The sequence below is a fragment of the Octodon degus genome, unplaced genomic scaffold (genome assembly GCF_000260255.1).
Source record: "Octodon degus isolate 3935 unplaced genomic scaffold, OctDeg1.0 scaffold00068, whole genome shotgun sequence".
NCBI classification, from domain to species: Eukaryota; Metazoa; Chordata; class Mammalia; order Rodentia; family Octodontidae; genus Octodon; species Octodon degus.
The window spans coordinates 612,384-625,201 of record NW_004524644.1 but is presented as its reverse complement, the minus strand read 5'-3'; the positions used below and the strand labels follow the sequence as shown (position 1 = coordinate 625,201).

Genomic DNA, 12,818 nt, shown 5'->3' with positions numbered 1-12,818 from the left:
TATCAGCCATCAATCTGTCCTGAATATTACACTTACAGGACATTGGATGATGATGCAGCAGGTCAGAAGGACAGCTGACGCTGCAACTCAGGTCTTACGGTTTCCAACTCAGTGTGTTTTTCATAATTTTGTTTTTTCCTTTTGAGTCAAGACACAATTTTTGTTTGTTTAGACAAGGCCTCGATATGTAGTTCTGGCCTTGGACTCACTAGGTAATCCAGTTGGCCTCAAACTCCTGGGATCCTCCTGCCTCACTGTCCTGGGTGCTAGGATTACAGGCATACATGACCACACCCAGCAGCATTTTTTTTTAAAAGAATAAAGGAGTAGAAAAAAGGTGTTTGGAGGAAATTAATTATGCATTTTATTAGATGCAGAAACAAAAGAACAAGTTCCCTAACTGCTGGGGAAATCTACAGTGATAAAGTAATTTTGCAGTTTTCTGAGCAGGTACCCACGAGCCTTTCATAGGTAAAGTACAACCAGAAGCACCATGCTGCAAATGGAGCGTTCCCTTCCGTCTCCCTTCAGGAGAAATCTGAACATAGAGTTTCTTTTTAAAATAATGAGACTGAAATTCTGGTCTCACAGAAGGGTGAAAGAACGAGAGGAGCTTGGCTTAACCTAAATAGCAAAGCTCCAAGCACTTCAACAGTGTCACTGAGCACACTGAGGCCTGAAACTCTTCCCTTCTCCCACATCCTTTCCCATTTTCCTGCAAGTCAAAATCTTTGCCTAATAAAACGCCAAGCCAGTTGCAAATACGGCCTCATGGGCTCTGTTTCCAGATGCACAGCAGTGGTCTCACCACAAACTGGCAGCGCAGAAACACCTCTGGGGTTTGCTCTGCCCTTACCCTGCTTTCTCCTTGTTACTCTAACTTCTTCATCTGTCTCTTTCTCAGACCAGTTCTCCTCTGAAATACTAACAAAGATAAAAATGGAGCCAAAAACAAAAGAAGACACGAACATCTGAATTTCTCCCCTCACTGCTGTGTGACTGTGTCCCAGTTTTGTTTACTCCACAGTTCTGTGGTTTAAGTGAGACTGATTCAAAGGAGAAGTCACCCAACCTCTACCCTCCTGGATCCACCTAGCATCAAGCCAGGAGCCACATGTTGGCTTCAGGAACATCCAAGTGCCTACATTCACTGCAAGCTTCGCTTTCATCTGGTAAGCAACTTTGGAATTAACTGAACAAAATTTCTCAAATGACTTCTCGAAACAAAATTCCACGTAGAGTGGAGGAATATTAGGAGAGGGAAGTTACTGTTGAGTAGAAGTAGAGGCTACTGCTGGGTGTCGTGATGCACACTACAATACAAGCACTCTGGGAGACTGAGGCAGGAGTATCACAAGTTTCAGCCCAGCCTGGGCAACTAAAACTCAAACTAAAAAAAAGGGCTGGGAAATAAATGTAACAGTGTGAATGCCCTGCCTGTCTACAGTCCCCAGTATCACTAATAAGAAAAAAAAAGGAAGAATTTTTTTAAAGTGGAGACTATTTTACAAAAAAAAAAAAAAGCCAATTTTTATTTTGGATCCCCTGCTGAGTCCGTGATTGGGACTGGGTGTGGTGGTGCATGCCTGTAATCCCAGCACTTAGGAGGTTGAAAATAGGAGATCACTATAAATCCAATCTGTGTAATTAGACCCCGTAGACACTGTACAAAATACATTTTAAAAAACTGTCTTTCTGAGACAGGGTCTTACTATGCAATTCAGGCTGGCCTCGAACTCAGCAATCCTCCTGGCTTATCCTCCCCAAGTTCTGGGATTACAGGCATGCGCCACCATGCCTGGCCAGAAAGCAGGATTTCAATCTGTGTTTCCAAATTAGTAATGAACAGGGTATGCAATTTTTTCATCTGAGCTATTTTTACCTCCTGAGCTAAGTGATTATCATCACTGAAGACACATTCTACATCCTATCCTTACTATTTGTCTGGTGCAGGACTTTATATCCATAATGATTAGCAAATTAACATTTTCCTAACTGGAGACCAGCTGTCCTTATGCATATTTTATGTCTCTTGTTAACTGTGGTTACATAAAACATTTTGAAAAACAAAGCCATTTAAAGTATTAATCCCATTTGGATTTAGCGTCTACTTTGAGCCAACTTTGGCATTAACATTTCGCAACTCTCATCAGAGGCCAATGGGCGCCAAAACAGAGGTGAGATTTCCATGCAGAGGCATGGTGAGCTGAGGGCTGAGTGCACAAGGGCAGACCCAGCGGTTTGGTTCTCCGCCACGGTCCCAGCGCCAGAGTAGGGCGTGCCCCATGCGAGGTATAAACTGCACACACACTGCATAAATGAATGTTCCTAGAAAGTACAGGGGGGCAGGGGAAGGTGGAAGCAGAAATACACGAGCCTTTCGGAGCCCACAGTGGTTAATTCTGAGGTTTGTCTCAGCCGAAGCCAATGTCATCCTCTTTGGTGCAGGGGGCAGTGCCGCTCACACCTACCTTTCACAGTTGTGGCCCGTGGTGTAGTCCTGGCACCGCAAGCACTCCCCTGTCGCAATGTCGCAGTCATCAGCATGGCCGTTGCACTGGCAGGGCTGGCAGCTCGGAAAGCCCCAGTAGCCAGGCAGACATCGGTCGCACTGCCGAGTGTACACCCCCTGGAAACAGGGGCACTGGCCAGTGTTCGCGTCGCAGAAGGCACTGACGGAGCCTTGCAGGTGGCAGTCACAGGCTGCAGAAAAACCACCCAGGAAGCGCCCTGAGACATTCACCCAACAGGACGCACTCCTGTCATAAACGCCCTGGCCTTCTGCTCAGAGAGCTTAAGGCTCGCGTGACCGGTTCCCAGCTGGCGCGGTGCCTTTGCAGGCTGCCCCATCACTCCCCCTCACTGCCCAATTCATCGGAATACAGTGCAGCACTGCCAGTGCACCTACGTTTGCATCCACTGGGCCCAAAGCCAAAGGTTCCAGGAGCACACCTGTCGCAAGTTCTTCCGACCACATTGGGCCGGCACTGGCACTGGCCTCCATTGGGGTCACACACAGAACTCAAGGAGCCCTGAGGGTCACACTCACAAGCTGCAGGGGAGAAGACACCAGAACCAGGACATGAGAGCCGGCACCCTGTTGCTCAGCTGGTCCCTAGCACCCCCAACTCTTGCTCCTTTACTACCTGGCTTCTTCAGAATTCCAGTTCAGAATGAAATCAGGCCTTGGGGGAGGGGCAGGGACAGAGTTGGCAGACCAAAGCAGTTCTCCTAGGACGGACCCTTTTCCTCTTGCCTCCTGAGCCCAAATATCCCACGACATTAAACTACAGCCCAGTGACCTCTGCAAGTTTGCCTGATCTTTCGCAATGAAAAACGTGCACTTTTGTACACAAGCTGTATCCACACCATCTCTTCCCTAGCCACCTGTTACCTGTGTGTTTCCTGGGTCACTGAAATATTTTTAAAAACAAAGGAAAACCCTAACTGAGACACAATTTCCTTCACGCTCCCTAACACAGAAGCACAGGACATGTACTCCACTGCACCTCGCGGTGCCAGGGATGCCCCAAGAGCAGGAACAGGGCGCTGCTTCATGATCCTTACCCAGGCCGGCCTGGTGCAGCAGGGCAGAGATGCTGAATATGATGTTCCGGCACACATCCGTCATCGGCGTCTTCACCACGCTTCTGCTGTTCTCCAGGCACCGGTACCGCTGGAAGGTTTCCCAGGCACTGTTGGTGACCACCCCGTCTCCTGAGCCGCCCACGGTGAAGATGTCCAGGGACTTACAGTACGGCATGAGCACGAGCTGTGGAGAACAGCAAGGCCCCTGGCGTCGGTCAAGGGAACCCCACGCTGCTTTGCTTCTTGGAGACAGAAAGGCAGGCTCGCTAAAGTGAAGCCCTGTCCATCCTTCAGTATTTTCCCCCAGAAAAAGCTTAGATTTACGTAGCTGGATGGTTCTGCAAGATGCTGGTGTGTAAGGCGTATTCCTGTTCTTGGAGGGAAGCAGTCTGAGTAAGTCCTTTCCAGAGGGTGCAATGTCATAGGCAGAGTAACATTGGGGGCAGAATGACTGGGCTTCTGCTGCGGGTGTGCAGTGGCCGGCACTCACCGAGTCGATGAGCGTGTACGGGCTCTCCACATCAGTGTCAAAGGAGGTGTACTGGGGCAGCTCCAGCCGCACCGTGTAGTTCAGACCCTTCTCAAAGCACACAGGACGGGGAAGGACAACGTATCTGCCGCCAAACAGGAGAACAAAAACACTGACAAAAACCCTCTTGACATCCAAGAAATGAACACTGAAAACTACAGCACCAGTTTCAGAGGAAGAACAGCAACAGCTGGGGTCTGGCTCTGAAACAGCAACTCAACAACCTTCATGACACCAGACTAGAAAGCCTGCGTGTGCGTGTTAATTCTGGTAAGGGGCAGACCCCGCCGCACTGACCTGGAGCCTGGCGATAAAGACACCACCTGGTTGTCATCATCGGGAACAGTGTTGCCACACCGGCTGCTGGCTGGAATCTTCCCAGGCCGCTGCACCGTGATGACAGCTTTTTCCCAGCGGTCAGGCAGCTAGAGCAAGAAATGAGCAATGAAAGGACTGTGGCCTGAGCCCACTGCCTGCCCGTCTTTACACACCCTTCCAGGCCAAGCCCTGGCCGGGGCTCACTGGAGAACATGGTTGCTCCTTTCCCTTCCCTCTGCCTCAGCCCTGGCTCTGGCCTTATTCCCTTCTCCAAATCAAAGCACTGCCCCAAAGTGCTGCCTGCCACCGCCCATCGTCCCTTTCTGTCCACTCTCCAGAAGCTCAGAGGACAAAATCTTCTGCTCAGAATCCTCCCAGAGCTTCCTACCACGAGAGTCCAAATCCCCTGACCGACTCTGGCTTTTCCCAAACACCATGCTCTTCATCTAGTTCTATGGATCCTCAAATGAAAACCTCTCCTCTCTGATCTCACTGTTCCTGTCCCTCTTTTGTGTCCGTTTATCAAAAGTTCCCACAGGCATCACGGCCTAGTTCTGGTTCATTATGAAACACTTTGGCAGTCTCTGCCTGCTATGACTCCCTCCATCTCCTGGCAAGATTTTCCTCTGTGCAGGGAGCTGGTGAAGTAGGATGACGCAAAGCAGTAACTCATTACCACCTCTACTCAGCCCAGTTAAACAGCCAACGAGAGGCCACTACATGGGAAACACACATGATTTAACTTCCCTGAGGAGGTCAGCAAGTCAGGGGCTGATCTGCTCCAAAGTAACCCCCAAATTTCACAGTATATTAGTACCCACAGGAGGTGCTGTTTTTCTACCAGCAACACCATGCTGATGCCCCTCACCAACAGCACCTTCATAGCCCACTTTTTTTACCTGTGGCTCATAGCGAATTAAGATTTCATACTCCATGGAATAGGGGATGTTGTCAATGAAAAACTCCAAGTAAGCTCCCTCAGGCACTCGGACGAAGCCAGCTCCAGTCCAGGAGGGAATGCGGTCCTGGATGTACTGTCGCTCCACCACAGTGACGCCCTGAGGGGGTGGGAGTGGGGCTCCATGGGGAATGGAGTTTGATTGCATTGCACCCCAATCCAAAACCACCCAGAGATTCAAAATTGTGGCTGCCTTACTGCTTTCTTATAGTCACAGACCTCCTAGATTAGAAGGCACATGATATATAAACAAGGTAACTGGTTTCTTGTTATTTGAGCTTGGACTGGTCTTGGGACCCTGGAGATGGGGACTTACAGGCTGAGGATGTATCTATATGACACAGCCAGGAGATCATCATAGAGGAAGAATGGCCCTGCTTCATGAATATCCCACACTGTTAGAAGAAAGCCTAGAATCGAAGTGCTTCTGATGTTCTCTTCAAGGCTAGTACAGTTATTTCTTCTCTAATTGGCATTAGTTTTGGTTCCAACGTAAGTGAAGAAACTTAATATGCCAATAAGCACTTGTTCACAGGACCACCATCGAATGCCATGGTTGGTCATCTCCAACGACGGCCACCACTCAGTCTTTCATTCCCTGTATCTGAAGAGGTGAAACTTTGTCGTCTTCCCCATGACCTGGACTGGTTTTGTGACTTATTTCCAAGAAATTCTGAGGAGACGATGTGCTGGGACTTAGGAGGCCAGGCTTACGAGACATCTGGCAGCTTCTGTTTCCTGCTTGGAAGCCAGAACTCAGATGTCTTACTACCCTGCCTCCACCAGCTAGGGGACATTCATGAGGGATGCAGGGAGAGGTCACATGAGGACAAACGCCCAGCCAGCCTCCTTCCGTCTCAGCCACATGTACCATTTTAAGACAGTAAGTGAAATGAGTCTGAGCATAGGTGATGTCAGATGACCGTAACCTTGCAGCACAAGGGAGTCTACACCAGTTACCGATGGACATAAGTTGAAACAGGACTGTGTTCAAGGCGACAGGTCTGCGCCTGTATTTTGTGCTCCCTGACCAGAGTCACAGAAGTGCTTCTTCTGCAGCATCTTGGCCCACAGCTATGGGGGCCATTACTCCCACACACACAAAATGCCCCTTACCCACCTGCCTTGCTCCCCTACTTACGGGCCCCAGGCTGGCTCCCTCCGCTTCATAGATGTAGTGGTCCAGGGTGGTGAAGTAATACCCCGATTCCACCTCGCTGCACTGCCGTCCAATCAAGTGAGGCCGACAGGAACACTGGCCAGACACTGGGGAGCAGCTGCAGGAAGAGGAGGAGCTGCCATCAGTGCGGGCGCCAGACACAAATGCAAGCCTGCACTGCATGAGGAAAATGTGTGTGCAATTTTTTTACTTCCTTCAGGAAATAAATACATGGGGAAATAATAGTCATGAATGAATCCTGAACTCGCTGGCCCGAGGATCTTCATTGTCTCCCTTGCCATCTCTTCACTTTTGCGCCTCCATGCCACCTGGCGATATCCTACGGGCATCATGACCTCCCTTGCCTTGCTAGCTTATAGCTTTTGTTCATTTCCAACTATAACTCCTTTTGTGGGACTCAGACTCAAATCTCCAACTCCCCAAAGAACACCTCCATCTTAAGCTGTCCAAGAGATGCCCCTACCCAATGGATCCAAAATGGCACTGATTGGGGCCGGGGAGATGGCTCAGTGGAATAAGCACTTCCCTGGCAAGCGCAAGGGCCTGGGTTCAATCCCCGGTTCAGCAAAAAAACCCAAAGACACCAAAATGGCACTGACTGATCATTTGTGTTTTTTACTGCAGTGAAAGTGCTTCCACCCATGAAGCGAGAAGGGATTCTTTAGGTTCCTTCTTCATATTCAACAAGAATCAAATTCTGCATCTTAAGATGCATGAGCCATGTTGCTTCCTGGCACAGCAGTCTTGGGAAGGTACCCCATGCCCTCCCAAATCTTCCCCTCTCTACTTTCCCAAGCCTCCACCTCTCCCTAAGCCTCTTCAGCCATCTTGAACAACTCTAATTTTCTCTAATGCTCTACGTGACCCCTTCCCTTTACTTTGGTGGTTCCTCCAGCCCTCTCCCCTCACAAAGATCCACCGATTTCTTTTAAGACAAGACTTATTAAGAACCCTGCTGTGGCATTTCCTGATCACCAGCCCCTTCTCCTCCATGCCACCCCTCACTGAGGAAAAGAGGTAGGCACAAAGCTTGTCCCGCAGTATTCACTCAAGCTGAGGCACTGGGTCTTCAAATCCTGCTTAGCCTCGCTCAACCTCTACCCAGTTTGTCAAGGTTTGTTAGGTTCCCTCCTCTGCCACCATCAAGAGGAGCTTTCTGAGGCCTCAGTGGTTCCTAGATATACCTCCGTTGTCCTCAAGACAAGAGTGCTTTCTCCCTACTGGCGTAATAATCAACAGACCTCTCTGTCCTCCTAGGAGACCACCAGTGCTCTGAGGGCCTGGGCGGCGCCTTCTCCACTTCAGCTGCCCTCTCCCACCTGAGCCTAGAGCTCTGGGCAAGTAAACACTGCTGAACAGCCACTCAAAGGCAAGCACGCTTTTAAAAATAAAAGTGAAAAAAAAAAAAAAATCTGGGCCGGCCAAATAGCTCAGCGCATTAGAGCGCCTGCAAGCCGGTGCACTGAGACAGCAACTAAAACTGGGCGTGGTGGCAAGTGCCTATAATCCCAGCTCTTGCGAGGCTGTAAACAGGAAGATCACTATGAGTTTGATCTAGTAGTGAGACCCTGAACACCCTGTGGACCCTTCCCTAAAATTAAAAAAAAAAAAAAAAAACACATTTAATGTACATAATAAACCCTTATGCTTCGGTATTATTTTAGGTATTGAGGGCCTTTGGATAAACCACAGTATATAACACAGTCCTTTGTTTCTCAGCCTGTATCTGTTTTTTCCTATGGTAGTACTGTTTTATATATGAAGTAAAACCCAAGTTACATGCATCTATTTTTATCCCCGTAAAAATCAAGGGGTTGGGATGTAGCTCTGTGGGACAGCACTTATGAGACCCCTAGATTCCAGCCCCAGCACCCCACCACCACACACACACATACGAAAGAAAAAAAAAAAAATCCAGAAAGACAAAGTCCAGCTGTGATCTGGAGTTGTTAGTAAGCCCATTCCAGAGGCTCCTTTTTTATTTTTCCTGCCCAAAATTGATCTGAAGTCAGGTACCACACAGCAAGCTACAACCCACAGGAAGAAGACAACATCCGGAGGGGTGTTCGGAAGCACCCCAAATGGCTGTCACAGTCCAGCGGAAATCCTCTCCCTGTTTGTTATATTATTATCCCAAAGGAATGGGAATTCCCAGGCATGGAAAGCCTATTCAGACGATGATCCAGCCCTCTTTTGGCATGAGCCACCCATGACAACCATTTTTGGAAGCTCAGCCATCAGCCGTCATATCACACGGGGCAAGGAGAAGCCTCCTTCTTCCCTAGCAGATGTTTGCCGAGGGAACCAACATGCAGAACAAAAACCATGAAGACAATAACCAGATCCATAGGGGCTGGCGGCCAAGACCGACACAGGCGACATGATGGCACCCTGCACACTCCAGGGCTGCCTTCTCCTCCGAGAGAGAGTCCACACCAAGCCAAGGAGGGAGGAGCAGGTCGCTGAGCACTCGGCAGCCAGGGCCCTGTGCTCTGAGACAGAACTGAAGGGGCGCCACCGACAGGCAGGGCTCCCCTCCCACAGGGCGAACTCCCTCTGGGCTCTGCCCCTCCAGCCAGGTTTTTTTGCATTTCCTCCAATGGACAGGCGGGGTCCTGCCCTCCCTGCTCATCCCCTCACACAGGGTCTCCTCGCCCTCAGAACTCGGCTATTTCTGTCAAGGATCTTATACTCTTCCCACGGTATAACTGAGACAGAACTTCCTTCTTCCTTTATCCAAATCCTCAGGCCTTATTTCGAAACATTTCTCAACTCAGCAGCCTCCTCCCGCTGTCAGGACCACCATCCTAGTCCAGGATGTCACCAGCCCTCGCTGTTGCCACAGCAGTCCCTCAGCCAGCTCCTGCAGCTCTTCTCTGTCCCCTGCTCGGGCATTACAGGGCTGTCCCTCCAGCTCACTGCATCCAGTATGGGGGCTCTGCCTGCCTCTGTGGCCTCTACGGCCCATCCAGGAAGGCAAATTTGAGCCCAGAAGCTCAAGGCACTGGTAACTTCCCATTTGGTCTACTGTCAAGTTTTTTCTAAATCAACCCTTCCACTTCCTGGGAGAGGCCTCTGACGACAGTCACCAAGAAAACGGGAGCTGCAGCCTATAGCCTCAAGGAGCTGGATTCTGCCAGCAACCTAAAGAAGCCGGAAATGGATTCTCCCCCGCAGGCTTTCCAAAGCAGTGCAGTCCCAAACGCCCTGATTTTAGTCCACTGCAACTGTCTAACCTGGCGGACTGTAGGATAACAAACATATCTATGTTCTTTCAAGCCACTGAAGTCTGGTAACTTGTGGCTACAACAGAAAACTAGTATAGGTCTCCCCAGGAGGTAAAGGCCAAGATTTCTTGAAAACACAGATTTCTCATAAAGAAATCTGCAACATCTAAAAATGCCATTGGAAGAATAATCCTGTGTATTTAAATAGTGATGAGTATGGAAAACATGATTTCAACTTTTCTCTAAGATGTTAGGCAGAAAACAATGTTAACATAAAAGCATCACTCACAGTAGCCAACCACTCTGTTCAGCAGTCATCTCCACGATTCGGATTCCAGGAGAGCTGGCTGCACTATGATTGATTTGTTCCCAGCAATCAGCATCACACTTTCCTGCTCGGGTAGCAACCCCCCACCCTGGCAATACTTTCTAGTGGGCGGAAGCACATTCTTTATGTCCCGCTCTCCTTACGGTTAGCAAAGAATTACTTAAACCACAGTCATTCAACATAGCGGTGGCAGTTTCTATGAAGCGCTCTGTTGTCAAAGTCAGTACGTCCCTGCCCTTGGTCTACTGAGCACCCACATGTTTCTCTGTGCTGGGTGCCAAAGATACAAAAACAAGAAGGACACAGTCATTGTCTGGAGAGGTCTGCTGGGCATGGAAGGCAGGGCCTTGCACAGACTAGGTAAGCACTCTGCCACTGCGCTGCATTTCAGTCCTGAGAAATCTTTTTAGTGCTAACTACTGTAATATAAAGCAGAATAAAGTATTAAAAGATGCAGAAATGATATGTGCTGAGTATTAGGAAAAAGCTGGGACTTCCATGGAGAAAGCAGAAGTCTTCCAAAAAATAACTGCTACAAGCCAGGCATAAGGCTTCTAAATTTAACTGATACAATAAACTCGAAGGATACTGCAAAAATGTTTACATTTTTAAGTATTTCCAAACATTTATAAGTACCGTTTACCTAGCAACTACGCCACTAATTCTTATTTATTCATTAAAGCATGCAATCCACTAGGCAAAACTTCCTTAACCTAGCTTGAGTTACATTATTAGATCTCACGTCTTTAAATATTAAGTTTCAGATTAGCTGTCCACATAGTAGACATGGATTGCTAAGTTTTTATTGTACAACTAAAAACCCATCTGGCTCACTGTATAAAAACATTTAAAAATGTTTTCCACTTTGAATAAATTTTACACTTAATTTGGTGCCTGGCTGAAGTAACTAAAGCTGAGTTTGGGATCACATTTAGAGGCTGCCTCACTTGAAGAGTGTGTATTTGGTATTACATCTTAAAAATCTTTGCTTCTCAAACTCTTTTACCTAATCCACATTTATTTAATACCTACTATGTATCAGAGGCAGAGCTAAGCAATGCTGGTAGGTGAGAGACGGAAGCACTATTTTGCATAGTATTTGTTTTCCATGCATTAGGACTAGCACAAATCACGTTTGATGGTGCCCGCCGCCACCAAGGATGGGGGAAAGGCCTGTTGAAACCCTTTGTTAGGAAAATGAACTGCTTGCAATATGTCAACAGTAGAGCAAGTTATCTCCTGAGTGACAGTCACGTCCCATCTCATGTGGGGGATCAGGCCAAAGGGAGTCCTAGGAAAACTCCCTTTGGGATAATAAGACCACCCACCATTGGATAGCACAAGGTCACAGGACCAGCGCCTCATTTTAAAGGCTCTTTCTTCCTCACCAAAGATAAAGTGTCTCACAATCATAAAACCTGTACTAAAAATTTGCTTCACAAACTCTCAAGGAACCCTTTCTGGTTTCTCTAAGTTTTCAAAGAAGACTAGAGGGCAGGGCAGAGGCTGTGCAAGGGTGGGCAGAGGTAGGAAATCTGAGGGACGGAGCAAAAGAGAGGAGGGTAGGCAGTGGCAAGCACTGAGGGTAAAGGAACACAGGACTTCCTGAGGAGTTACATATGCCATGGGGGTGACGACAGCTCTCGGTAGGAGAGTCAGTTGCTAACGGAGTCAACAAGTGTCTGGGGAGTCACGAAGCCAAGCCAGGAAAGGGATTCCACACACCCACAGCAGTCTGTCTTCCCCCTGTTTATGGCATCAGCCTAGCTGCTCTCCTCTGCAAGTTTTCTAAGAACAGAAACCCTACCCAGAGTTTCAGAGGCTACAAGCTGGAGAGACTCTACCACACTATTGGGAGCAGCAAAAACACCAATAAAGAGGCCAAGCAGAACACGTTACTTCAGCCCCAAATAGTATCCGGTCCCTGCAGGCTACTGCAGTGTTGGGAAATTGTCTGCGAGAGTCAGTTTTGGGGGACATGAACCTCGCTCAAAGAATTCAGCTTGTTCTCCCAGGGAAGATTCGGACTACAAGGAAACATCTGTCGGGGCTCTCGGCTGTCACTTGCACTATCTTTACCAGATGTTCTGACTCTGATCCAGGGACAGAAACCAGGATCCTTTGGACTCACAGCTGGTTTATTAAACTCCTACAACCTGAACATCTTGCTAAATATTTGCTATGATAACTTTTGGTAGATCTTCATGTTCTGTCTACTCCAAGGATATTAACATACTTAAGTAGTCAATAAAAACTATCCGTATTTGTTTTCCTTGTGTTAGGACAAAAATCACAACGTTTGATGGTACCAGCTGTTGGAGGTCAGGGAGAGATTTGTTGTAACCCTTTGGTAGGAAAATCAACTGGTTTAATCCATCAGGAACAATCTGATACTGCCTATTTAAAAATATGCATATACTTTGACTTCCAAGTTCTATCACTGGTAATCTGATCTATCAAGATATCTATAATTCATCAAGATATATCCCCAAGGATTTTTTTCTTTTGGTTTTACTACGTAGACAGGGTCTTACTATGTAGCCCAGGCTGGCCTCAAAGTCATGACAATCCTAGTGCTGGGGCCACGGAGATGGCTCAGTGGAATAAGCACTTCCTGGGCAAGCACAAGAGCCTGAGTTCAATCCCCGGTTCTGCCAAAAAAAAAAAAAAAAAAAAAAAGAAGAAGAAGA

At 48.0% G+C, this 12,818-nt stretch overlaps 1 protein-coding gene across 1 annotated transcript in view; it reads right to left on the bottom strand.

Moving 5' to 3' along the window:
- The window catches only part of Lamb1 (laminin subunit beta 1), a 70,443-nt gene that overhangs the window by 27,803 nt on the left and 29,822 nt on the right, over positions 1 to 12,818 (bottom strand). Inside the window, exons 14-20 of the mRNA XM_004634975.3 lie at positions 6,535 to 6,670; positions 5,335 to 5,493; positions 4,415 to 4,542; positions 4,079 to 4,202; positions 3,568 to 3,772; positions 2,909 to 3,052; positions 2,472 to 2,703 (exon numbers count right to left, since the gene is read on the bottom strand). Of these exons, the coding sequence (XP_004635032.1) occupies positions 2,472 to 2,703; positions 2,909 to 3,052; positions 3,568 to 3,772; positions 4,079 to 4,202; positions 4,415 to 4,542; positions 5,335 to 5,493; positions 6,535 to 6,670 (1,128 nt within the window). The remainder of the gene's footprint in view (positions 1 to 2,471; positions 2,704 to 2,908; positions 3,053 to 3,567; positions 3,773 to 4,078; positions 4,203 to 4,414; positions 4,543 to 5,334; positions 5,494 to 6,534; positions 6,671 to 12,818) is intronic.